At 33.6% G+C, this 27242-nt stretch overlaps 2 protein-coding genes across 7 annotated transcripts; both read right to left on the bottom strand.

Annotated features, from left to right (window-relative positions):
• Positions 1-1263: 1263 nt before the first annotated feature.
• LOC102625188 (pullulanase 1, chloroplastic) lies at positions 1264-14207 on the bottom strand. Of its 5 annotated transcripts, none has more exons than XM_006485250.4 (28): positions 13845-14200; positions 13556-13706; positions 13399-13451; positions 13156-13264; positions 12487-12623; positions 12179-12378; positions 11858-12007; positions 11384-11444; positions 10561-10681; positions 9435-9525; positions 9251-9344; positions 9068-9163; positions 8827-8967; positions 8530-8580; positions 7747-7817; positions 7466-7558; positions 6685-6775; positions 5767-5838; positions 4730-4786; positions 4306-4374; positions 3259-3315; positions 3112-3186; positions 2920-3008; positions 2605-2682; positions 2327-2465; positions 2067-2176; positions 1883-1982; positions 1264-1643 (listed from the first exon to the last, which is right to left on the bottom strand). In XM_006485250.4, exons 1-28 carry the CDS (start codon positions 14085-14087, stop codon positions 1533-1535), a joined length of 2910 nt encoding a protein of 969 aa, XP_006485313.1. In that variant the 5' UTR covers positions 14088-14200; the 3' UTR covers positions 1264-1532. The 5 variants fall into 5 exon arrangements, with proteins under 5 accessions (XP_006485313.1, XP_006485314.1, XP_024957063.1 ...); XM_006485251.4 differs by having other exon boundaries at positions 13168-13264; XM_025101295.2 differs by lacking the exon at positions 8530-8580.
• Positions 14208-25235: 11028 nt separating this feature from the next.
• Positions 25236-26541, bottom strand: LOC102625644 (uncharacterized). Of its 2 annotated transcripts, none has more exons than XM_015532364.3 (2): positions 26254-26541; positions 25236-26150 (listed from the first exon to the last, which is right to left on the bottom strand). In XM_015532364.3, exons 1-2 carry the CDS (start codon positions 26314-26316, stop codon positions 25437-25439), a joined length of 777 nt encoding a protein of 258 aa, XP_015387850.1. In that variant the 5' UTR covers positions 26317-26541; the 3' UTR covers positions 25236-25436. The 2 variants fall into 2 exon arrangements, with proteins under 2 accessions (XP_015387850.1, XP_006485315.1); XM_006485252.4 differs by having other exon boundaries at positions 26266-26493.
• Between the last annotated feature and the right edge of the window lie 701 nt (positions 26542-27242).

The raw sequence follows: 27242 nt of genomic DNA, 5'->3' as shown, positions 1-27242 counted from the left end.
TTTCTCAGAGTTATTTTCAATAATCATGGCACCAGTATTTATTGTTCAGTGATTATGACTGAAGAAATTAAACCATGTTAACAAAAAGATCAAAGCCTTACAATTAAGTGATATACACAATTTGAAGATAAGATATTTATTTATTGTTTCTATGAAGGGAATTTACTGTTCAATATGCGAATTTAGCTAGTGAAGGAAGGAAATGACAACATCTACAACACTGGCAGCAATCATTATTTATGTGGAAAATTAACCATTGTTTAAATATGGAATTAATTTAATTTTGAATATGAAATCTTTTAGTTATATAATTATGGTAACTACTAGGGATTGGCGTTGGTGCTAGTGGCAATACGTCTTTGTTGCATGAAATTGAAAGTTTTTTTTTCCTTATTTTTAATTTAAGGGACAATGATTTTATTCCTACTCCAGTCTCCACTTGGGTTTGGTTTAGTCCGCTGCTTTATTTGTTCTACTTTCTCTTGTCATTTTATCTATATTCTCTTACACTCGAGCTAATCAATTAACTGTTTTACTCTCGTCATTCATCAAACAATAATATAATTAACCAGGAACAACTTAAAGTTTTGTTTTCTAATATTCATATTCGTGTGAATAAATAAATTTTCAATTGCAATCAATAAATATTTAGTAATCAAGCAGCTGCACATTCATGGTTGATCTGAGCCTTGTGTAAATCTTTTACAAGATTGTGATTATAGTTTATTATATAAGAATATATATGTATTGTTATAAATAATGTTACATATAGCATAAGATATTTAAGAAATCACGACACTACATATCAACACGGAATTCAAATTAGAATTAAAAAATACAACATTCAAATTATGTAAATTAAATAAAAAAATTAATAACATGAAACACCGATGTAGAGCAACATCCAGGTCAAAAGGCCAATGACGTCGAATCCTCAAAACAACTTTTCATATTCTTATTCTTTATTTAATTTAATTAATTAATTTTTATTTTTTGGGTTACTTCAAGCGGCTATTGACAATCCCTTCGATTGGGCCACCTATAGGCCTATCCAAGTAGCCGATTCTGCAACTCTGGCCCATTTACAGTTCAGCATACATCCAGTCCATTTTGTTTCCGCACAATTTCTAGTTAAGAGACGGAAACCACACCTTGTACATTATATAATTTATGCATTTCTTTGGAATTTTTTTTTTTATTCTGCATCCAATTTCGAAATAATTTCCTGTTAATCAACGTACAGATATCTGGATTTAGAGACAATTTGGAGATTGAATACGTGTTCTTTAACAATCATTAATATCTGGGTGATCAACGGTTTAAAGACAGATAGCAAGTCACCGGAGCGAAGATTTATCCGATGTTGCAAGAGAACTTGCCGTGTTGTTTTTATTCACTCACCAGAAACAGCCTTGAAGGAGACTGCATTTCTGGTCCAAAGTGTTTACCGATGATTAGAACACAAGTACAATAATCCGGTATTTGTATCTTAAAGATTTACCAGATAGTTGGAGCCGAACAAAAGAAGCAGCTCAAGTAGCCCGAGGCTCAACAAAGACAGATGTTGTCCTTGGGGGTATCACAAAGCATCCTGAGTTTGCTTCATATGATGAGTTCTTGACTATTTCATCAACTGATTTCACCTGTAGCGAAAATGAGAATAGTAAAACCATCAATATTGGTAAATACACAACCATAACGTCAGAGAACAGTATCATTTGTCTTCACCTGCATGCATTATGGATTTTCATTCCAAAAGGTGGGTTCATTAATTTAAATCACGAACTTTGTAGAAATTTGAATCATTTAATCAGATGTTATTCTGTCCCAAAACAATTTCTAAGCCTATCCTTAAATTTTCATTTGGTAAGATGTAGGCTACCTGTATAGGATGCAATTGAAGATTTTTTCCTTGTAGTGCAGGGCTGACAAATGAGACCTCAGTTGGACTTGAATTGAAGATCACCACAATGTAAGAGTAGCTGAGAAGAATTAAGGGTAGCAACTCTATTATTCATATCACCATCAAGAGAAAAACAAACAAACATCGAAATTTTTCTACTCACTTAGAATCCAGTTGGGACAACCCTGGTACACCTTCATGGCCATCTTCAATGCTCATCACAATAACACCAGGAACGGCTGAGGGACCAGTATTATGAAAACATATTCGTTCCTTAAAAGAGAGAGCAAGAGATGGAGAGAAACCATATCATTAAGCGTGCATACTACTGTAGAAAAAAATTTAAGAGCAAATAATTGTTATGTAAAGCTATCATTCACAATTTGGGAAGCAATCCAGGCATGACATGTGTCTTCTCCTCACCTGGATAGCATTTGCTGTCCTCAAACGAAAAAGTGGTGAAGAGTACTGAATACGTAAAACATCTGAAAAGTTCTCCAATGCAGCAAGGATGTGACTCTTTTGAGGCTTGAAGGATGGATCTGCCAATCTTGGTCTTATTCTAGAAAAAGAACCAACACAGATTATCAGAAAAAAGTTATTACACCATATGCTCTTGACAGAAAGCTGAAGAACTAATGTTGTCACCTAAGAAATGCAAAAGAAGACCAACTGATGATAATTGGAAAGTGAGTCCTTACAGTGGCCAGTTCTTCTCATTTTTCTCTTTTGGAGGGAGGCCAACACCCCAATTATTAGAATTGTAACTGAAGTCTATCCTGCAAATGTTGACAAGCAAACTCGAATCTGAGATAACGTCATTGAATCCTATTCATGTTCAAGTAATAGGATTTCAAATGTCTATGATCAATGACAAGTCCAAGTAATAACTCTGTCATAGTATAATTATCAGGAAAGGAATAATAATTTAGCAAATAAAAAAAGATTGAACAAGAAAACATCAAATCCATTTCAGTAAATACAACATTATTTTTCAAACGATAATAGCAGTGGACCTGTTGAGCCAATCACCAGAGTTGTACGAATCACGATCAAGTGACTTTGAGCGCAGGATCTCATCACCACAGTGGAAAAATGGTATTCCCTAACAGAGAAAAAATCATCACTGACAACATGTAAAAGCTAGAAAATGAAATATGCAATGTGTCAAATTCTGATGAATGTTTGCTTTTATAAGTATACAAAACCTGTCCAAGTGCAATTATACTTGTTGCCAAATGATTTATCCTACATCTTTCATCTACTGAAATTCCCATCGGGGTCTGCAAGTAAATCAGCTTAATTAGACTGAAGTTAAAGGTGCACAAGAAGGTGCAAGGGTCTGTTGATCATACCTTCAAACTCACAACGTCAAACAGGGTTTCATTGTCATGAGCAGAAACATAACTAATCTGAAAAGCAATCAAAGATGTCAATCACAAAGTTATAAGAAATCATATCATAACGTAGTCTCATTTCCAAAAACCTAAAGTCATGCTGTTATCACATTGAAAACACCAAGAATAGTGGTAAAAATAACAGGAAATTTGTACGAAAATTTGGGATTTGTGAACAGAAACATTAATAGATATTTTGAGAAATATTTTCACAAAATTTAACATGACAGTCCATGGCTAACAGGATGGAAATGCCACAGCAGTGATCATAAAATGATAATCTTTTTACATTGAACATCATTGCAACAATTTAAGCTTATGTATATTGAACAATAACACCCAGATACAGGTCATATAATACACAACCTCCATATAACATGAAATTCTTAGTAACAAAAATAAAACAGGAACGCATATTAACAGCATCTATGAAATTTCATACCATGTCAAACAACTGGGGTCAAAGTTACATTTCCCCCTTTTTTCCCCAAATAGAAATCAAATCTGAAGTCTGAAAATCTCTGTACAAGCTAGATAGTTGGGATAACATATTGTTTCCCAACATGAAATATCACTGAATCTCTAACCATCCCATATTCAATAAATAACTTCTTATCAGTAGAATAAGAACAAAGAATCCAAAAAGATATAAATTGACGTCTTTGAACCCTAGACAAGATACAGGGGGTTATGCTGTGACTTGGGGCATAATCAGTTGCATCAATACTTATGCCGGCTCAGCTAAGAACTTGGCAGAGGCTAAGAAAGTCTGTTTCACCGCATATTGTGACTAAAGTATTATTAATGGCTCTTTAATGTGCTATGTTGCAGCATTTATTACATATTTCCAATATAACACAGGAAATTTTCAGCAAGAATGCTGTTGGACATGTGTCCCAGGAGAATATTTCATCATGCATCTTAGTTAAAGATGACAAGAAGCACACGAAACTGGAAAGCAGGCATGTAAAATCATGAGAAAGATTGTATATACAGAGATCTTACTGTTTCAGTAGGGCATAATGCATAAGCAACAGGTGTCCCATCGTAAGTTTTAACTTCTGATCCCTTAACCTAATAAAAGCATCATAAATAAATGTTAAGTTGAACAAAGACCATATTTTGGTCATAATATTCCGGGAAAGGGAAAAAGAATCACTGCAAATTAACATTATAGAAACGACATACTTTGCATGAGTTACTTTTTTAATAAAAGAAAACATGCATAAACCAGAAGCATAAGCATACCGTAGAAGAATTATTCAATACAGATGTATAAGAGTAAAGAAATATCTATTTCAAAAACTGTCAAAGCAACATGAGTAGAAAACTTTATAGGTGGAAGTGACCATATTATTGCTCCATCATTAACTTCTAGACATATAACTATAATTTTAGACACGGACAAACTGCTTTTTCAATCACATACCTTGTTTCCCTCACTGTTGGTTAGCTGAAAATCCCTCAAGTTTGCAGCCAAACCAACCTGCAACACATGAAATTACTTCATTTTTCCAGTATATCTAAGAAAAATGAAATACCTTAGGATCATTTGAAAGATGAGGGAAAGATTATAGGAAGGGCCTAAAAATTTGTAACAATTTATTATCAAGGGTGGCAAGCACAGTTTTGTACAGATGAGAAATAATCATGATGGTTTTGTGATCATGGTTGTCAATATCAAATTCAACCTAAATCCTTAATTTTTCTAAGAGAAACAAGGCAACGGATAAACATTATTATGAGCACAATAGATGCATGCTTATTAGATGACAATGGATTTATGCATGCTAAAGCAGATCACGTTTTCTTACATGAATGTGCGAAGTTATACATTCTCAGTTCCTTAGGAAACGCAGATGAAATTGAAATCTAGAAGAAAAAGGTATGCTGGCAGCTTTGAAACTAAACCAAAAATGTAGGCTTCTGAAACAAACTTATATATCGATTAGAATATTCTGGAATCCAAACGATTCAAAAACAAAAAATTTCTAGGAGCTCAGTTTGCATGCTACCTAATCTTAAACTACCAAACAGAAATTAAGTAGCTAATACCACTCAAGCTTTGATATTCTGTAATTAGCTCCAAACCTTAGGAGACAAACTCAATAGCAAGGCATCAAAAGTGACTCATAATTAAACAGGTTGGCTCAGATGCCTAAAATGCAGAACCAGTATTTCATTTCTTTTTTTATTCCAGTCAGTCATTCTTCAAATCTCTTGGGTTTGATGCTACTGAACCAAATCCATTTCCGACAGGGTGAGCACAAAAAAAATTGGATCAATTTTTTCATTGCAAGTATATTTGACTTTTTGGGGTTTTCCCTTCTTTCCATTCCCCATCCATAGGCAAAGCATTTGAATTTACATCATAACAAACTGAGGTCATATCACCATACTAGTATCTAACTTTGGAAACTATTTATTTGACATTATCAAATATGCAAATGCATCACACAAATCTACCTGGATGTGGTCTTTTGCTGCAGCTAGCATTTGTTCTTCAACAGCTTTCGTACCATGGTCATGACCATTAGGCTGCAGATAGGCAATGAACAAGCACTGTCACCAGAAGTATTATATAAAGACTTTCTTTACTGAGGAATGACAGAAAACATGCATTGTGGAAAGAAACTTCTCCATGAAGAAGGCAAGATACATTGATTTTTGACTAAATTTTAGGAAAATTCAAATTAAGAATCAACCAAAAATCAAATATTATTTCTCCAAGATCATTTCATATATTTTCTAAAGCTCGCCACCATGTATTCTAAAGAAAGGTTTTAACAAAATTTAATAAAATGGTCAAACTCCAATGTCAAACAATACAGTTTGGCCAACCAGATACTTAGGAAACAAGATTTCCAGTTATTGACCTGCAAATTGCAGCTGAAGACCCTACAGCAACAAAAATCTAAAGAGACACAAAAACAAAAACCTTGAGAGATGGACAAATTGGTGACTAGAACTAATGACATCTGCCAAAATTTAATATTGTAAATTTACCAGCGAATCAGTTCTCAGATGACTTCAGAAATAAACATGATTTCTTTAGCACATAAGAACTGATGGTTAGTTACTTTCTCATATTTTGATTTAGTTGAAAAGGTTATTGTCCGTCAGGTGTTGAAACAAAAAGATCATGTCAAAATGTTAGTTTGAGCGGCTACCAAAAATTTTTTGGTCTTGGAAAGTTGCCGCTTGAAAGGTGCATCACATGACAACACAGTATATGCATCAATGCTTCCTCACCCCGAAAACAATTAAATCCCTTCTTCACCCCAAACCTATTATACCACCCCAAAATGTTTTATCGACTGAACTAGCTACCAAACACAACCCCAACAAACAATTGAAAAGGAAAAAGGAAAAATATTTGAATACCTGTAGCAATAAGCCTGTAACAAACCCCTGCTGAAGAGGAGGGCCAAATGGAGATCCGCCAAGCATTGCATCTCGAATTCGATCATTAAAACTGGAGCAAATCTTAAAATCATTTTCAAAAGAAAAATGCTTCTCAAAGATTAACAAAGAATAAACAACAAAAGTGACAACATGGTACTCTTACTAGATGAAAGTGTTAAGTTACTGCTTGACCTAAAATCTTAAGCTGGGGATTAAGGGCTCAAACAATAGTGTTTAGCTCTAACAAAAAGCATCAGCAATGAAATGGCCAAAAAAGCCACCTCAAATATACGGTTCCCATTTAGTTTTATAAAACTAGACAGTGCTTACCAGTCAAGGCTTCCAAATGTAATGCAAAATACATCTTCATTCTTTCTGGTTTTTCCTGAAGATGTTACTGTCAATGCATGCCAGATACAAGCGGCAATAGATGCTGTACAATCCTATAATTTGTCAACAAGCTAACCATGAAATGTTCAAGGGAAGACATCTTCATACTTTCTGCTTATCACATAAAGCAATAATATGTTTTAGTTTCTTTTTTTCCCTTTTCCTTCTTTTTTTTTAATTTATTTTTACCGACCTTTATTACGAGTTCATAGATTTTCACATTTGGGACCATTGTTGGATCCTACAACCTTGGTAATTCTTGGGGGATATAACATCCTAAGTAGATTGTTCCAAGGATTTGAACCCCTACTATTTTGGTTGAAACCAAAGCGGGGTTAGAGAACAAATGGTTCAGATGAAGAAAGAGTACCTTCCAATTCCAGTCCCAGAAAGATTGAACTGTGAAGCATTTACTCCGCGTCCATTTTTAGCAACTTCACCAAAGTCCCATCCTTCACCATATCTAGAAAGAGGAACCGTGTCCGGATGAAATTATGCAACTGCTATATTAAACTGAAAAATAGGATATTTGTATGTGGAAAAAGAAAAAAGAAAAACTAGTGCAATGCTTATTGTCAATCCACGATGAATACAACTAGGAATTTACAACTGGCAAAATAGGAAAACCAAAACTTTGTAGTTTGTACTTACATATAGATACTTGAGCCATCAACTCCATGTATTTCCTTCGTTAGGCTATGAAGTGCATGTTTTGCTTTCATCTAAGTACATATCAAGTAAGTTATCTATTAGATGCATGGTTATGATAAAAGAGTCAGGACAAACAAGTCAAATCATATAAACTTTCATCCCATATTGCCATGTCAGAATTTAACATCAATCATTCACAGAGACGGCATCACTAGCAGTAAATAAGTAACCTAGGAAAACTGGGAAAATAGCCAAAATACATGCAAGTAGGATTTAAAAATAGCATTTAAAAAGAAGCTTTTAAATAGGTTCTCAAAAACAGAAGTGAACTTCTCTCTAAATAACCAAATATCGAAGCAAATAATTAAAAAGGAAGTATTTAACGCAAAGGTCCACTAATGAGTGTTTCATACTAATTCTTATTTAATGCCAAAGTCCATTAACGAGTGTTTCATACTAATTCTTTCTCCAAGTGCAATGCTATGATGCCAAACGATAATTGGGCTGTCGTGCATCTGATGCAATTTTTGCATCAGATGCAGATTTGCTAAATTCCTAGAATTGCCTAGACGTTTGGTTAGAGTAAGTAACCAAATAATTAAGCAAATAATGTAGATAATAAGAAATTAAAGGACGGAATAAAGCAAGCAGACATAAATAGGAGACAATAGAACTGCAGCCCACGAATTTCAGTTCAATTCTGAATACAGAACATGATGAACTTCTCTGTAAAAATTTGATAAGAAAAGTCTGAAAGAACACAGTCAAAAGAATATCATATACCATTGTACTTTTCATTATATGGCCCATAAGGTCAAATCGAAACCCATCAACCTGACAAAACCATAATAACATAAAATATCAATAATTCATGAAGCCACCGGTTAAATTATTAGAACAATATCTGCAAAAAAGCATAAATAACATAAACTATATTAAGCTAAAACTTTATTTACTAAATAAAAGAACACTACAGTTAATTATAAAGAAAAAAGGGAAGCAACCCTTGTAAACCAACAACCATGTACAACAGGCAGTTGCATCATGGGACAAAGAAACACAGCATGTTGCAATGATTACCTTATAATTGACCGCCCAGCATAAAAGATCATCAATAATCAAACGTTCAACCATATAATGCTCGCTAGCAGTGTTATTCATGCATGTACTGTGCTCAATAAAGCCATCACTGTTCCTCCTCAGATAATAACCTGGAACAACCTATGGAAAAATTTTGTGTCACCTTATTTGTAGTATGTCATTCTACCGGTCAAAATGCTTGTGAGCAGTGTTATTATGATTTTCAGTAATAAATGATGACCTTATCGAGAACAGAATTATCATCGAAAGGCCCACTTCCTTGCAGATGATTGTAGACAACATCCAACACAACATGAAGGCCAATATGATTAAGAGCCTGCAGGAAACCAAAAAGATAAAGGATTCTGTTGACTGTATATACAACAAAGACCTAAAATCTCCATGAAATTATTGGCCATTTAACCTGAACCATTCTTCTGAACTCAATTGTTCGGCAAGAACCATTTGGGTTACTCGCATAGCTTCCTTTCGGAACTCCCCAAAGAACAGGATTGTACCTGTATAAGACAACAGATAAAGAAAGCTTTATAAGTTTACAGAAGAAAATAAATTGCAATTATTCACCAAACCAGCATTCATGAGCTCACCCCCAGTTATACCCATCATCGTTTTGAATAGCCGTAATCTGAGCTTGTTGCTCAGTTGAATCAGGTGGTAATTTTTCCAGCACCTCGGCATCTGCAAAAGATTTGATGCCACATGCACAAACAATCCACCAGGATGAGAAGGTATTCTGACCAAAGAAAACCTAACCCCAAAAACATAAAAGCTGAGCTACCAGAAAAGAGATCAGATACTGACCTTTCACAAAATAAATTGGAGTGCTATAGTTTCAAAGAAAGAAGTTGAAAATTGTAAATTTACATGATTACATCTGATGAATTATCTCATTTACCATAAAAAAGGATAAAATGCTATCACGACTAATTATAGAAAGCAAGAAAGGGACATATAGAGATCTTACAAATCCATAAATATGAGAGAACCAACATAGGACACATTTTAGCAACATAAGACATGAGAGAACCAATAAATATGATCTAGGTGATAATGTGATAATCTTAAAATAAATACATTGTAGTACACAAATCCAGAATAGTTGAAGAAACCTCAAGTCATCTATACTGAAATTATTCATGAAACATGCAGCTTCAACATCAAGATACATTAAGGCATCTCTTTCAAAATAACTGGGGGGTAAGTATTCAGATTCCTTTCAACTAAAGTTTAGTAAAGACTGTCCCCTTTAATTCATATTCAGGATATTTGACAACTTTTAAATGCATATTACATTGCACGCATGAGACATGTCAAAAAGTCATATTCATCTTCAGAAAGCTTGTTGCAAAATTCTTAGATTTCTACTCCACAAAGATTCATTTTTCTGCATCTGGATTTCACATGTACTGTTTCCGAATTTGTAAGCTCATTATTCATACTAGGCCTCATTTCAATATGTAAAATAGTCAACATATCAGAATTAGAATGCACAAAATTTATCTTTTATGCTGCCCAAAGAAGCAGCATGGAAAACATAACCCTCTCCTATAAGTTCGGCTAGTAACCACCCAACAGGTATAATAAATTACCAATCCAGGTAAGGATCCTACATCACCATAAAACATGTTATGTTTTTCTGAGGGTTGATGGGAGGAAATTTAATGGATTATCAGAGGCTAACTTAAACAAGGTTGGAATAAGCAACAAACTTACCCACACTCTTCCAGTTCTCCTTCCGGTCATCAACACCGGCGAATTGGAAGGTTGGAAGCAAATGGACGTGAGTCAGACCAGCATTGGATAATTTCTTTAGATGACTTACACCTGCTGAGTTCTTCAAGTAGGAAATGATTCACTGTTAAGTCATATCAGACTGATGCAATTTTTTCTTCTTTGCATGAAAATAATTATTTATAATGAACATGAATACTCTATTTAAAAAAATGAACACAATTATTCTATCTAAATTTTCTAGTTACTTTTATTATGTATGGTCCAACTAAAGACAAGTAGATTATAGGTCAGACATTGAATTTAGGACAACAGCGTATTTTTCAGTGCTGTGAAATTCTAAAGCTACCTTTTAACAAAGCCAGTCATCAGATATGAAAAATAAATAATAAATTATACCTGCAGATGCCTTTTATAACAAAACAACAAATGCCCATTGTATAAACAATGGAAGAGAGCTTATTACACAGTATTTATGCATCCTCATTAAATAATGTCCCCAATTAAGATAAAACATTTTAAACCAAAATTCTTATCTTTGATCCTTGTTACGTCAAAAATGAAGACCAATCATAAATTCATAAAAGTTTAAATAATGCTATTACCCAAAATAAATAAATAAAATCTAATCAAATATATATCTTCTGTTCTGATTAGAAAAACGCCATTGCCAAACATTTAATCTCTGTTCTTAGGATCTACGTTAGAGCATGGTAAGGTATATTTCTTCAGTGATTTGCAGTATAGGCAAATAATAAATCTCCATAAACAATTCTAGCAACAAGGATCATAAAAACAGAAATACCTGCAAAGTGAAAGCCAGATAACCGCCTCGGAAATCAGGATGTACAGTGTGGTCGCTGACACTGCAAAACAGAGTATTATAATGAAAACGGACCAATAGAACTCTGCAGCATGAGAAAAATAATAATAAATTCAAGAAACCCAGTTTGTAAAACATAACCATATAATTTGATCTTTCTGACATTTAGTAGACTAAACATGCCAAAAGCAAGACCCCCTCCCTCCGCAGATTTTTCATTGTGTTAAAAAAAATAAAAAGTAGAGCAAGGCAACCCAACAGTTGTGACTTTTGCAACTCTATAATTTTAAAACTTGGAAACAAGGACTTTCCTTAACTCATGAACTGCAAAACTATTTCAAAATTTTCTAGCAAACATTTAATAAAATATCTTGCCTAAAAAATTTATCACATGCTTTGGAGAAATAAATCAAAGAAACGTTAGATAACAACCTTAGGGAAGGATTCTATTTTTACCTGAAGTCCCTTACATGCAACTCATAAATACTTATGTCTGAGAAAGAAAGTATATCAGGTTTCTCATACACCAATTTATCCCATCCTTCTGGTTTTAAAGTATCAGAATCAAGATTGACCAACAGTGTTCGCCGACCATCTGATGAAAGCCTGCTCCAGCAAGGAAACAGTGTGAACGTCATGGGAAATGCACATGCATGATGCATAGCCATCAAATACAATGAAATTAGATAGTGAAAGATACAAGATTTTTAACTTTAGAATATAAAAAACCTTAGCTAGTTTCAGAGAATTGTTTGCTAACTGAGACAGCTAGCATACCCTCTAGCATATGGATCATTTGCATAGCATTTCTCAATTTGCAATGCACTTGGATGGTAGACAGATACTTCATACACATAGTAACAACCTTCCCAGCTTTTTGGGCCTTTAATACTCCAAACACCATCATTCTCCTTGAGCTGAACAACTTCTAGAGGATTTCCACCTAATGGATCTCGATAGATGCAAGCAGATACTGACTATTTTAATGGACAAATAAGAAAATTAAAAAATTCACGTGTGGAAATGAAAATGTCTTCAGCATCCACAAACTATATAGTAAACATTAGTTCTGAAATATAATTTACTTGAGCAGTTGGAGCCCAAAGGTAAAGTGACACAGTTTCTTCTGCATAAAGTGCCCCAAGAGGACCATCATATGAGAATAATTCATCCAGGATACCAGGTAACTGTAACCCAGTAGCATCGCTACATTTCCTATCAGCTGCAACCAAAAAATTAAATACATAAATAAATAAGAGAGAGTGGGCTGCAAAAATATCAACAGGAGACTGTATTTAAGATTGCAGAAGTATAAAAATGATCATAACATCAGAGATAGGGAACTTCAACGCTCATGTAATTACATATAAACAGTGAACAGATGGTAAAATAAACAATATTACACGATGAAGACAATGTTGTCAACATGTAAGCTGGAAAATGAATGTTGATAACATTAAGTCTCAACAAACCGAAACAGGCCAGGGAAGAAAAGTATTTCTATGGTTTCTGCCTTCTGCAGTGAAACGCCATCCTAGGTCTATGCAGTAAAAGATTAACTGATACAATTAAAACTTGTCCCATTCTCATTAACAAGTTCCCAAAGAAAATAAATATTCGGTCATGCCAACATATACAGTGATTTGTCAATCAGTTATGCTTATAATACACCAATGATGCCCTCTTTTCCTTCAATTAAATAGTGCACCAATCATGAGTATCATAAAAAGAGACAAACACAGCAAAATGCGTACAATTGTAAGTACCAACTGCTAATTGGCATTTGAGGAGCAATTTGGCGTCTGAACCAGCAGGCACCTTAAAAGCTTTGTAATCTCGAATATGGGGAAACTTTTCAATCACCTAGAACATAATTAAGTTTGAGAAAATTTCCCAACATCAGTAGCCATTCAAAATGCATAGAAACCCGAAATTAGAGAGTTTATATAGTCAAATCATAGTGAACCCAAAAGTCTAATAATTTTGATACACATTACATTTGCTGGAAGGCCGCCTTTGTCTTCTTGAAGCTCAATCTCAACGTCCGCACCTGTATAAATGTAAATAACGCCAACATTTAGTTACATTCATTCAATTTGATTAAACAGAATTTTTTTACTCCAACGCGGCAGTTATAGTCAATAGAGTAAAAACCTTGAATCCCACCATACGAAATCGATAAGGCAGCAGTTCTACTAGCATACAAGTAGCAGGAGCCATCCGGGACATCAACATTCCAGGCGATTATGGATTCACTAACCCAGTACGCCCTCGAGTATAACAAGCTATCCCCCAAATCATCATCCTTTTTTAACAGAATTAAAATGTAAAACAAATATTACTCCTTTTTTAACAGAATTAAAAAGTAAAACAAGTATTACAAAAAAAAAAAATCCACAATTCATAAATAAAATTTAAAAAAATAGAAAGTGAAGACGGAGACCTGATCAGAAGCTGACGTGGATAGTTCAAGAGGCATAGAGGAGGAAGATGAGGAGGAGGAGCAGCAGCAGCAGCAGCGAAAGCGAGGGTGGACACTTTCTCTGTAGAAGAAGGTCGCAGTAGGAGCAAGTGTTGGTTTAGAGGCGAAACCAGGAGAAGGACACGTGGCAGGACGAGGGGAAAGTAGGGGGAGGTGACCGTTGGCCGTTGAAAATGCAGAAGAAAGAAAAAGTGGCGATGACATTTTTGCTAACAGTTACTGAGAATCACTGTGTTTGCACTTTGCAGATCATTTTTTTTTCCCTGTTTTTTTCGTTTTCCCGTGATCCTATGTAGATCATCAACAGAATAACATATTTGCATTTTAAAAATATAAAAACTTCACATTAAATTAAAAATATCAATGTTCATATTCAGAAAATACATACATACGCATATGTATTTGTGTGTGTATATACATACATACACACACGAGAAGTGGTATTTCAATTTAAATTTTTACCAATTGATATTATACAATTTAATGATAGTTACTGAAAATTAAAGAAGTTTTTAATGATATCAATTCATCTACTATTGAACTAAACGAGATTAATAGCTCAAATTTTATGTCAAAAATTAAGTTGGTTTCACACAACATTAAGTTTAATGATATGTGGTACCAAAATGCTATTACGATCACATCCTATAAGCATAATAATTTTCTTATAATTAAATAAAGGGCGAGAATCCCTTACTAAAAAGTTTTTATAATTTTCAATTTTCATGACCTCAGAAAATAAGTAATGGCTTTCTAAGTAGGCAAAACTGACGAACTCAGTATGATTTTAAGATTTTGAATTAAAATCTTTAATTATTTTAAATGATGATATCATCTATATTGTTATACAGAAAAAGTGTGAGTAGATTTTGATTTAATAATACGGAGAATAGAGAGAGGAGAAATTCCATGGATGGAGGAGAGAGAATAGAGCATTAATGAGGAAAGAGAGAACAAAATATTAATGAAATTAATAAAGTCATGTCATCTGATCTTCACCATCCATTTTTGTTAAATCTAATGAATCAAAATTATTGTAAAAAGTTGTGTTTATATTTATATTTCTTGAACCTACCCATATATATATATATATATATGTATATATGTATATATAGATGGAGGAGATGAGTATATTTACATCATAGAATTTATAGAGATTTAATGGTCTAATCTGAAAGGTTGGATAGCAACACCATAATATAGAGATACCTCAAGAAGATTCAAACAAACTATACATGATGAAGGAGACCATTTTCAAGCCATCCATTGCAACAGAGTCGTTTCATGAGTAGGGATGGCAAATTTTTCCGGACCCGGCCCGGATCTGGACAAACTCGGATCATCTGGTACGGGTTCAACCCGCACCGGATGCATTAATAATGCGGATTCGGGTTGTAATTTTTCAAACCCGGAATATATCCGAGTCAGGTCCGGGTTTAGGTGAACCCGAATCTCCAGAATGCGGACCCGAACTACTATTTATTTATTTATTAATTTTTATTGCAAACTAAAAATATATAAGCATTAAACAATAAGTTGGGCGGGAAAAAAAAATTAAAAGCAAACAAGACAAACCCGCAAAACCCTAAAGCAAAACAAAACAATTGCACCAGCCGCCACCTTGTTGAGGGGAGGGGGGAACATAAGCAAAACAAAACAATCCCTCAATCTTCATCAATTCATCTCTCAATCTTCATCTCCATCTTCATCTCAATCTTCATCTCACTCATCCTCAGCGGCCACCTCAATCCTCATCTCCCTCATCCCTAGCGACTGCCACCTCAACCTTTGTCTTCTTCATCCCCAACGGCCAAGTTCATCAATACATCATCAATTAAATCATCTCAATTCATCATCCATTATTATCAAGAACAATGAACAAATACCTAGCTCCACCATCGTCAAATTCGGTCTCATCTCCCTCCAAAGAGCAAGCTTTGCTGCTAGTTGCTAACCCCTTCTCACCGGTAATCATATTTTTCACTGGCTCATCACCGCCTTAGCTGCGACTTGGAATTTTCTTTTGTTTCTCTGTATTTCTCTTTTAATTTTTTGCTTTTGCTTAATTTCGGTAATTATTAATTTTTTTCTTGTTGTTAATAGCCAAACGTAGCATCTTAGCACATAATATCCATATAATTGTAAATTTTATTATTGAAGTAAGCAAATTTGGTTGTGATCCCATGAATTCGTCCTATTGTTTTTTGCTTATGTAATTCCAAAGAACCAAAAAGTGGCAAGTATTAAATCTATCTTCATCCAATATCGGGTTTGAAACACGCAATCCGGAAACCCGAATTTTTCCAGGTTGAACCCGGGCCAGACCCGGAGTGAAATAATCTGGGTTTATATCCGGATCCGAAAACGTAAATTGTCATCCGGGTCCAAAACCAGAAACGTTAAACCCGGACCCAGATTTTGCCATCCTTATTCACGAGCGAGGGGGCTAAGCACAGATCTTTGAATCAAACGTTGAATGAAATAGATTTTTTTTAATTGAGGCACCACAAGGATCACAAGCTCATGTGTAATATTCATTATGATTTCTGGATCTTCAATCATCTGCAAGAGTTTGGCAAGAATTTTATGTTCAGCATATTCCTTTTTGTTGTTGCTGCCCTCGGCACACGGCCTTCCTTAGCTCAATAACTGAGCGCTACACTAACTCAAGAAGAAAAATCTCAAAAGTTTAGATGCTATGACTTGGACACATCATGTTTCTTTTACCTAATAAATAAGTGATAGGTGCGTGAAGTCATATGTATTGTCTAGTGAGTTATAAAATAAGATTCTTTAAGAATAAAGATGATGTAATATAAAGTATTAGTGAGTTGTAAAGTAATATTCTTTATTAATAAAGTTGTAATAATGTGTGCTGTAAAAGGAGATTCCCTTAATAGTTATAAAAAGGGACTCCCTAATAATGCATGGATCATCAATCCCAATAATCCACTCTTATATTCTCTCTTTGTAATAAATCTACTCGTCTCATTCCAATTATTTCATATTTTAGTATTAGAGTCATTACTCCTAAAAAAAATCTTTCATAAGTCTTTAATAATAAAGTATGCTCTATGGTTGTCAGTGGCAGATCCATTAGTGGACTACCCCGGGCTGCAGCCCGGTATAGAAAAGAAAAAAAAAATATGTTGGTTAATTTACAAGTATGCCACCACAATTAATTACAAAAGTGCCATCAAAAGTAAAAACACTTTACCTAGTTTTCTTTCCTTTTCACTGACAACAACACTAAAGCCAATAAATCAAAAAAATATGTGGTCCCCTTCACAATTCATCATTTTCAAGATCTTTCAATTTGGTTGGCTTATTCTTTTTTGTACTGGTATGCTTTCAGGACCTTTATAAATTGCTTCCAAAACTTATAAATTTCTTATTGGCTTTATGGTTTTTTGTATTGGTGACTCTTTATTCCGACTCATTATTTTGAATTTTTTATCGGCTATTTATCTTTTGTGATTGGTTTTACTTATTTGCTCTATAATTTGTTTTGATTCATTATTTTGTAAAGTATCAATTTTGACTTCTGTCCATATATTCTAAATCATTGTTGTGTCTTGAAAGTTAGTTCGTAAAACTCAAGCAAATTGGATTCAATAACTATATAATAGTACAATGTGTTGGTCAAAAATTGGAGTTATATATATATATATATATATATATATATATATATATATATTTAAATTGAAAAAATGAACAAGTTTTAATTGCTTATTTTATTTAAGTATGCTAATTAGGATTGTAATTATTAATTAATTTATCAATTCTTATATAATTTCATATTATTATAGGTTATAATGTTCCACAAATCCAAATCAAGGAAAATTCTCCTTTTATTCTTTGTTAAAGTAGATGGTGGTCAATCATCAAATGAGGCAAGCTCTTTATGCAATATTGATGCCTCAAATTCTCCTACGTCTCAAAGGGTTAAATTTGATAAAGTCGATAAATTTAAAACGTGATCCCGGATTGCACATTTCAATCAATACTTATCCCATTGACAAATGGGAAGATGTGCAGATGGCATACATAAATATGATATCATTTCAACCCGATCTACAAAAGTACCCATTGACTAAACATGGTAAGCAAAATCGACAACTTCAATTTTCTTGGTTCTCAAAATTTTCTTGGCTTGAGTATTTCATATTAAAAGACAAAGCATTTTGTTTTCCATGTTTTTTTTTATGATACATCAACTAAGTATGATGCATTTATTGTTGATAGTTGTCAAAATTGGAAGTATGTTTCTTGTGACAAAAAATGTCCTTTTGCACTACATGAAAGGAGTCATAATTCTTTTCACAATGCGGCTATGATTAAGTGGAGCAATTTAAAGGATCCGTCTAGACATATTGATAAAAAACAATGAATTCACAATCGTCACAGTAAGTTTTAGAGAATAGATTGCGGCTAAAAACCTCAATAGTAGCTACCAAGTGGTTAGCAAAACAAGCTTGTGCTTTTTGAGGTCATGATGAGTCAGTTAATTCTCTCAATCGTAGAAATTTTATTAAATTAATCAAGTTGCTAATAACAATGAATGAGGAGATTAATAAAGTTGTGTTAGAAAATGCTCTTAAAACTGCCTAATACATAGCACTTAAAATTCAAAAGGAGTTATTGAATATTCTTGCTAATAAAGTGCAACACAAAATTCGGGAGGAAATTGGGGATGCTAAATTTTGTATTCTTGTTGATGAAGCACTTGATGAATCTCACAAAGAGCAAATGTCTATTATTTTGAGATATGTTGATTGTGATAGGTTTATTAAAGAGTGTTTCTTTGAAGTTGTGAACATTGATGACACAATGACCTCAACTCTAAAAAATAAGATAATGTTCTTGCTCGATACAATCTTTTAATTGAAAATTTAAGAGGTCAAGAGTATAATGGTACTAGTAATATAACGGGATAGTGGAATGGATTACAATCATTATTTCTTAATGATTGTCTATATGCCTATTATGTACATTGCTTTGCTCACCGACTACAACTAATACCTACAACTTGTATTAGTTGCAGTATCTAGAGAAGTGCATGAGGTATGGTTATTTTTTTCCAAGTTGAGCTCTATTGTCAACTTTGTTAATGCTTCTTTCAAACGCTATGCTGAGTTAAAAGCTGCTAAAGAGAAAGAAATTATAGAATTGATAACTTCAGAAGAGCTTGAGACTGGTACATGTGCTAATCAAGTCTGGACTTTACAAAGGGCTGGAGATACTTGTTGGAACTCACATTTTACTTCAGTTAGTAAGCTTATTGAGATGTTTAGTGCAACTCTTGAAGTTCTAAGAAAGATGATTAATGATGATCCTACTCGAGATATGCGTGGAGAAGCTAAAGGTGCATATAAAGAGATGACATCCTTCGAGTTTGTTTTTATTTTGCATTTGTTGGATAAAGTTATTGAAATCTCTAATATTATTTGCCGAGCACTACAGACAAAATCTTTAGACATTTTGAATACTTTGAATTATGTCACAAGTACTAAAAGGCTTTTGCAAGAATTTTGAGATAATGGTTGGGATGATTTTATTAGAAGTGTGGCATCATTTTGTAGAAAGCATGACATTACTCTGCTTGATATGAGTGTTTATTATATGGAAGGTACAGGACGTTCTTGTTAATAAAAATAATACGTTACAGTTGAGCATCAATATCACTTCGATATATTTAATGCTGTAATAGATTTTCAATTGACAGAGATAAATAGCAGGTTCCAAAGCAAACTATGGAACTTCTTACTCTAAGCTCAACTTTAAATCCAATCGATGGGTTTAAATTATTTGATACTGATCATATTTGTTGTTTTGCTGAGAAATTTTATCCTTATGATTTTACTGTAAATGAAATTCTTACTTTAAGACGAGAGTTGGAGCATTATAAGTTTGATGTGCTTTCCCATCCACTTTTTCAAAAAGTTACTTTATTTTCTAAGTTATATCGACGATTAATTGAAATAAAGAAGTCGCAATACTATTTCTTGATTGATAGACTAATTCGTCTAGTATTGACTCTTCCAGTTTTTACAGCCACAACGGAGCGTGCATTTTCAGCCATGAGCTTTATCAAGACATCACTTCACAGTAAGATAGAAAATGAGTTTCTTTCATATTGTATGGTTGTCTATACTGAAAGAGAAATTGTAGATACTATTGATTTAGATTCTGTAATTGATGAATTCCATTGTTTAAAGCCACGAAAAGTACAACTTTAGTGGTATTTTTTTGAATTAAATTTTTATTTTCAACTTATTAGATGTATTTTATTTTTTTACTTATGAAATTTTACGTTCAGTTTACAATATAATTTTTTATTAAATTTAACCCAGGATACTTTAAAGTCCTGGGTCCGCCCCTGGTTGTCGTTATATCAGATTTGCCACATCAGAAACATTATAGAAAACTAAATGTGTTCTCAAAACGGGTTATTTGGTCAAGAGAAACACAAGCAAGAATTCTTCTTGAGTTGGTATGGCGCTCAGTTGTTGAGCCTAGGAAGGTTGTGTGTTGAGGGCTTATTGTCAGTAAAATTAAAATTCTATTATGGATCATCCTGGATATTAAGACTCGAAATTAGGACGGTTTATATAACTCAGTCTGAGATGCATATTTCTACCATGGAAGTTCCCTCTTCTTCTTTAAATACTCACTCCTCTATAATAAACTTCCACTTTGAAACTCAAGATGAAAACAACCAAAAAGCCATCCAAACTTTCATATTAAATCCCTACAAATTCTATTATGTAAATACACTCATCTCCTCCATTAAATCTATTGTCCCATTCAGACGGTCTAAATTTAAATTTGTATACAAATCCTTTGAAGTTCTTGTATAATCTATCTCCTCCGATTCTAAAAAAATCTATCTTCCTATCCTCTCTCCATAAGATATCAAGAAATACAGGAATGAAGGTTATAAAAGACTACATCTTGGTGCTATTAGAATTGAGCTTCAACATTTGTTTCTTGGTGGGAAAAATGCCACATGCTTCACAGTAATTTTTGACACAAGGTGGCAACTCTCTGGAAAAGCCTTACTTTCAACAGTGGAAGTAGGTCTTAATCAGGGACATGTGATCATCCAGGTAAAACTAAATTTTACTTTAGACCTTCATAAACCCACACTCCCAAGAAACCATCAAAGTCTTAATCTAGTTAAATGGATTAACCATGCAATCAGATGAATTAGCCTTGGCATTTCACCATACTATGACATATAAATAATGACTCTATAATATATTCAACAAGCAAACAGACACCATCAAGAGAACATTCATTTTCAACATGCCTGGTCCTGTAGTAGATATACTAGAAGCCAAGTTCAAAATTGAAGGAATTACATAATTGTTCAACATCAGCTTAGCACAATTGTACTAAATGACCAGAGAATTATTTCAAACCACTGCAGAAACCAAGAACTAAAAAAACATATGAAACAAATAGAAAAAATGTCTCTATCCAAACACTGTAATGAAAAACCTCAGAAATTTGAATGCCATGACTCAGGTACATTATGTTCTTGCCAAAGAAATTCTCATAAAAAGGATAAAAGGTGATGGTCGTACAAAGGCTCCAAGCATAGATTTGTCAAAAGGCGAAAATTTTCAAAGAAGTCAGGATAATGCTTCATTTGTGGCAAAAAGGGACACTTTGCAAAACAATGCAAGTCAAAAAAAGAAAACTCCTGCCAAACTCTTGCAAATGATTGAAGATCCAGCATTTTATGATGACTATTTAACATGGTTTGACAAATAGGAAAACTCATTATTGACAATTAATTGGCAACAATCACAATGTGATCCATTTACAATGTCAAACGACTCCTCTGTAGATGACCCAGTATTTATGCTCACACAAAACCAACTTGTTAATCTTATTATTTAGTCTAGACTAGCATTTAGACCATATGTGAAAGTAATCCTCCAAATTACAGATAACAAATAGATTGCTCTTACTGCACTCATTGACACTAAAGCAGTTTCTTCAATTATCCATGGAAGGTGTCTCCCACGACATTACCATGTTTCCATACAAGTCTTTTTCACAGCAGCAAGTGGTGATCAATTCTATAGTCATAGGTACACTAAATCAATTGAAGTTTTACCGTTTGGTAAATGACATAGTTTCTTTGCTTATAACCAAAGGAGAAGACCCGTTATTAGGAATAGATTTTTTGAACCTTAGCATGGTCCTATAGCAGAGATGTTGGAACCCAAGTTCCCACTTTATAGGCACTAAAAGAATCTCTTTTACAGAAGACATCATTACAACTTTATCACTAAGGAAATAATAAAATAGCCAAATCCTTCGGAATGGAAAGTGAAGGGAGCTATAAGGTTCAGAAAGTCTGTTCCTATATATATAAATGTTTACCATTAGGATATTTGGATGATCAATTAATCTTCTATACAAAAGGAAAAAAAGTTCATTTGTGGATTGAATTTTAAAAAATCTTTCATAATGTGTGCAAGTATAATTTTAAAAAAAAATGTAACAAAGTTGTAACATTTTTAATCCAATAACTATAAACCATGTACTTCTTCTTCTTTTTTTAATGTGTATATATATGGACAAATTTTATTTAAAAAAAAAATTAACACAAGTTAAAGGCTGTCAAATCGATTAAGAAATTCAGTATTTTGACAAGTCCCAAGAGCCTTCATGCGAACGCTAAAAAATTACTACAAGGCGAGCTATCCCAACAAAATCAAGTGTAATGATCACATGATAATCCAATTAATATTCGCCAAAGCATTTGCAACAGAATTCCCTTGTCTAAACATACGAGTACATTTTAAAGCAGGAGTTAAACGTCGTAACCAATTCCTCCAACGACCAAGCAAATATATCCATGGAGGCTGAAACTTCAAAGTGTGAAAGCAAGCAACAGCTACAGCTGATTTACATGAAGTTGGCGGTCATTCAAACTTTTTTTCTCTCACTATTGTTGTTATTATCATATATAATTGACGAACTTCAAAGTGATGCAACGTTTAGTAGAATTTTATTAAATGAGTGTATAAATAACTTGATACGTCTGTCCTACTTAAAACATTTGTATTCGTTCATATTTCTTGTTATTTCCAAGTGATTTCTTATCATTATTATTGGAATATGCCTAAGAAACTTCTTTTGAAAAAGACTAAACATACACTCCACTAAAATATCTTACCATGTAACATATAGATATATATATATATATATATATGCATGTCCCTGTGAGATGTGAAAAGAGAAAAATGCCCTATAGACAGGGGAAAAGATTAAAAAAAACAACTTACCAATATCTCTTTTAAAGGGTATTTCTAGTTTTCTAATATTTCTTATCATAATAAAAACATTTTTGCATGCACTTATCTATTCTTTTTTATGTTTTTTTTTTTCTCCAGACAAATAAGAAAAACACAGTCTGAATAAGGTTGAGAAAGGCGAGTTGAGTTGGGAAATCGAGCAAGGTGAAATAGTCAAGTAAATTGAGTAAGTCGAGTAAAATTGGAGAGAGACTGTGCCTTGCTAACTAAGAGTGAAAATATAAGAATAGATAAAAAGGGGTTCTGTGAGTGAGAGTCTTGAGGGAGAAAATAAAAAACGTAAAAATGGTGTCAGCAGGGCCATTCTAAAAGATTTTCGTTTTCTTATCGTGAGTCATTCGGCCCATGTTGGGCCCAATCTTTTGAAAAACAAAGAAAGGGCACCTTATCCACAAATGAACTAGCCCAACCCATTAATCTCAAACTAAGAGAAATTACGTGTTTCAAGGGGAATCATAATACGACCCATTGGGCATTGGCATAACAGGTGTGAAATAAATGATTAAAATATTCATTTGATTTTTATTTTATTTTTATTTTTTTTAATAGTCAGCCAAAAAAACTGATTAAGTTTTGTGTTTTTGTATTATGCCAATCAATCAAGTCCCTTGAACAGCTAATGCAAGAATACGGAGAGCATGTTTCGCGCTAAAAGATAAAATTTTATCTAAATTTCAAGCGTGCTTGACTGAGTAAGCCCCGGTTGGTAGCTGATCCTGTTTATAAATTATAATCCAAATTTCTGATTTATTATTTTTTTTTTGTATGTAGTAGTAATTGTAATAATTTTGAGAATTAAGAAATTTATTTCATAATGCTACAAAAAAAATTTCATTTGTGACGCGATCTATGAAACCGACACGAAATTTATAAGTTCATTGAGTTGACCTAAGATGACACAACCAATTTGAGTTAAAAAATTTTACACATTCGACAATTTTATGATAGACAAAGTTATTTTTTCAGTTATTCCTGTTATGCTAACTCATGCCGTAATTATTAAACTGATCATTACCCACGTAGTCTGAATTTGACACAACATGAATGAGTCAAGACATGAACATAATATGCCAAAGTCAAATTATCACCCCTTATTGGACGGTTGGATGATGTAACAAAATAATTTACTAAATTATGAAAATTTACATGAATATGACAGTACAAATCACTGACAAAGGAAATGTCATAATTCAATTTTTAAAACGAGTCACCTTGACAAAATATCTTACCAAACATGTTCCTATCATTTTCACCTTTCGTTAATAAAAAAAAAAAACAATTGATATCAAAAAGAGCTTATAATTTTAAAATCATGAGTCTGCATATGTGTTTAATTAAATATAAGAAATGTGACATATCACGTTTCAAATATCATATGTATGGGACTAAAATTGTAGCCAATCCCCATTAAGAGATCTTGCAAACTTAAGGTCTAATTTAGATCACCTATCAAAGTGATTTATACGAATCAATTGGTCGCCCTAAAAGGGTTTTTGCCGCGTGGGACCATAATGGGTGAATCTTGAGCTCACCGGCATGTGCAAGCCATGAAATTGGCTACCCAAAAAAGCACTTGTGAAAAAAAAGTTTTCAATTTCTATTGACTTGTTTCATTAGTGGTGTAAAGCAAAACCGTTGAAAATGACTTGCTGTGAAGAATTAAAACCTGAAAAATGTTCTGAGTAAATTTCAAGACCAAAATTGAACTCCAATTACGATGATGAACATTTTATGGTAGCTCCAATGAATTATTAGCCATGATTGTGAAATCCAATCTAATCAAAGCTCTTGGATTTCAATGGCAGACATGAACATGAGTGGTAGGTAACCCTCTCCAAGGAAAGCAAAAAAGATATTTGTGATCTTGGTCATATATGCTTATCATTAATCTACTTTCATGCAACCGAAAAAAAAAAAGAAAAACAAGAAAAAGGCAAAAGCAGAAAAAGCAGAAAAAGCAAAACTATGACCGTATGAAAAAAATTATACTATTGAAAATGAGAAATATTTAACGACATTGTAGAAATTTTCAACCCCATTTCACATTTGATTCAAAATGTAGTACATAATACGTTGTTAATTAGGTCTAGAGCTTCAATTAATCCTAAATAAGAAGCCATCCAATTCATTCTGATTAGTAGTAAGCACTTAATTTAATTTCTAATACAGTATGAAGAGGATGGACTAATTGAGTACTAATTAATTAAGTTTAGGTTAATTAATGGAGGGCTACAAGCTTCTGGTACTTGGAAATGGGTGAAGAATGGTCAGAGTCCTCGTTGAGCTGATCAAAGCCCCTTTTGTTGCTGAAACAACTGTTGATGCTGTTGAATGAGGCCTGATTTGAGAGGCGCGGCGACGAGGAAGAAATGGAAACCGGTGGTATCTCAATGGAGTCGAGCTTGGGAGGAGGGTGCTGCCATTGAGGCAAAGGTCCAGCCAGCAGAAGGGTCTGCAGCAGCGGGCCGGCTTCCATTACTGCTTTCAAGAGCCTGCCTTTCTCCGGCAGTGGCTTCTCAGCTGCTGAACTCAATGCTGCTTGTGGTTGAAGTAATAGTGGTGGTTGGGGTTTTGGACTTGTGAGTGAAGTCGCAACATTAATGTCTTTGTTATTACAATCAGCCGAGGAGGAGATTGAGACTGAAAAGTTCTTCTTGGGGTCAGCAGCCGGTTTTGATTCATCTTCGGTACTGGCAGCAGCTTCTTGCGGCTGCTGCTGCTGCTTTTGAAGCTGCTGTTGGAGCAAGAGATTCTCCAGCATTAACTTTTGGCATTTTGCTTGAGCTTCGTCTCTTTCTTTGAAAGTCCTATTCAGCGCATCTTTCAAACAAATCACCTCAACTTCTCTTTTTGCAATTTCCTCTTTTGCAGATACAATTGTACTCTCTAGCTCCAAAGTGTACAAGAAAGAATACTTCAACTCTTCACTTCCCTGTGATAAAATTTAAAAAGCCAACAATATTAGCGTCTACAAGAAGAAACAGAAAAAGCACTCTTGAAAAAAAAAAGCTGCTTCTGCCATACCCCATACGTACATGCATACATACCTCATCTTGGTAGCAGTATCCCCAGCTAAGAGGGCTGCATTGTTCCTCCATTTTCCTTTTAGCACAAAGAGAAGTAAAGCAGAAAGTGGGGATGTTTATGGGAGGATCATTCTACTTCTTATAAGCGAAAATTGAAGCACTTTTTTTTTTTTCTGTTTACTTTCCTTTCAGTCATTCTTTTTTGCCCTTATTTTTAATTTTTTTCCCATTCATGGGACATGAAGTTGGACCAAAACACACATAAGGCCAAAAGCAGTAGAAGCCAAAAATTCTAAGTGCTTTTTTGGCTTCACAAAATTAAACTACTAGATTTTCCATGTAGACAAACGAGTGTGTCGTGGTGAGGACTGCTAGGAATGTGAAATAAGCAGCTAAAGTGGAAGCCCAAGTATGAAACTTTCTGCCACATACTGGCCGCATGTCGCACGTGTGTCATGCACGTGCGGAGCGTAAAAGGTAAAATTTTTATAGAATGTTACTGAATTGAGGACATTGTTGTCTGTCTTATTAAGGAGATCAAAAGTAAGGAAATGATAATATCCACATTTATCCCATTCTTGTAGTTTACACATATCATTACTTGTCTTGAATTTACTTTTTTTCTAATATTAAATTATAAATTTTTTCTCTTTATTAAACAGCACCACCTTATATGTTTGAGTCTAGAGTTGACCGAATGTTATTTCTTAATTCAAATAAAAAAAGAAAGAAAGTTGATTACCACCCAATTAATGGGTGGTTCCCGAGTGTATTACTTATATTAACATAACAATCTTATCTGCATAATTTACTGTTAACGATTTACAAGAAACCCACCTTTAAACATAGATTTATAAAATCACTTCCAAATATTTTTCTTATTCCCCATGCGTATAAACTAAATCATAAGCTTAACAATCATTTGTTAGTCTTAGTTCTTTTCAACTTATAAAATTAGTGAAGATAATGTAAAAAGAGTTTGTGATTTCAATCTCTCG

Source organism: Citrus sinensis, chromosome 4 (assembly GCF_022201045.2).
Source record: "Citrus sinensis cultivar Valencia sweet orange chromosome 4, DVS_A1.0, whole genome shotgun sequence".
NCBI lineage: Eukaryota > Viridiplantae > Streptophyta > Magnoliopsida > Sapindales > Rutaceae > Citrus > Citrus sinensis.
Note: the sequence above shows the minus strand (reverse complement) of the source record. Positions and strands in the feature narration are given on the sequence as shown.

What these genes read in the sequence shown, in the direction of transcription:
- LOC102625644 (XM_015532364.3), bottom strand. Translation starts at nt 26,316, where the DNA reads ATGGAGGAACAATGCAGCCCTCTTAGCTGGGGATACTGCTACCAAGAT. An exon ending in AAGATGAGGTATGTATGCAT is followed by an intron (nt 26,151 to 26,253) that starts GTACGTATGGGG and finishes ATTTTATCACAG; the next exon opens with GGAAGTGAAGAGTTGAAGTA.
- LOC102625188 (XM_006485250.4), bottom strand. Translation starts at nt 14,087, where the DNA reads ATGTCATCGCCACTTTTTCTTTCTTCTGCATTTTCAACGGCCAACGGT. An exon ending in CAGCAAAAGACCACATCCAG is followed by an intron (nt 4,787 to 5,766) that starts GTAGATTTGTGT and finishes CATGTGTTGCAG; the next exon opens with GTTGGTTTGGCTGCAAACTT. An exon ending in AATGAGAAGAACTGGCCACT is followed by an intron (nt 2,466 to 2,604) that starts GTAAGGACTCAC and finishes TTCTTTTTCTAG; the next exon opens with AATAAGACCAAGATTGGCAG.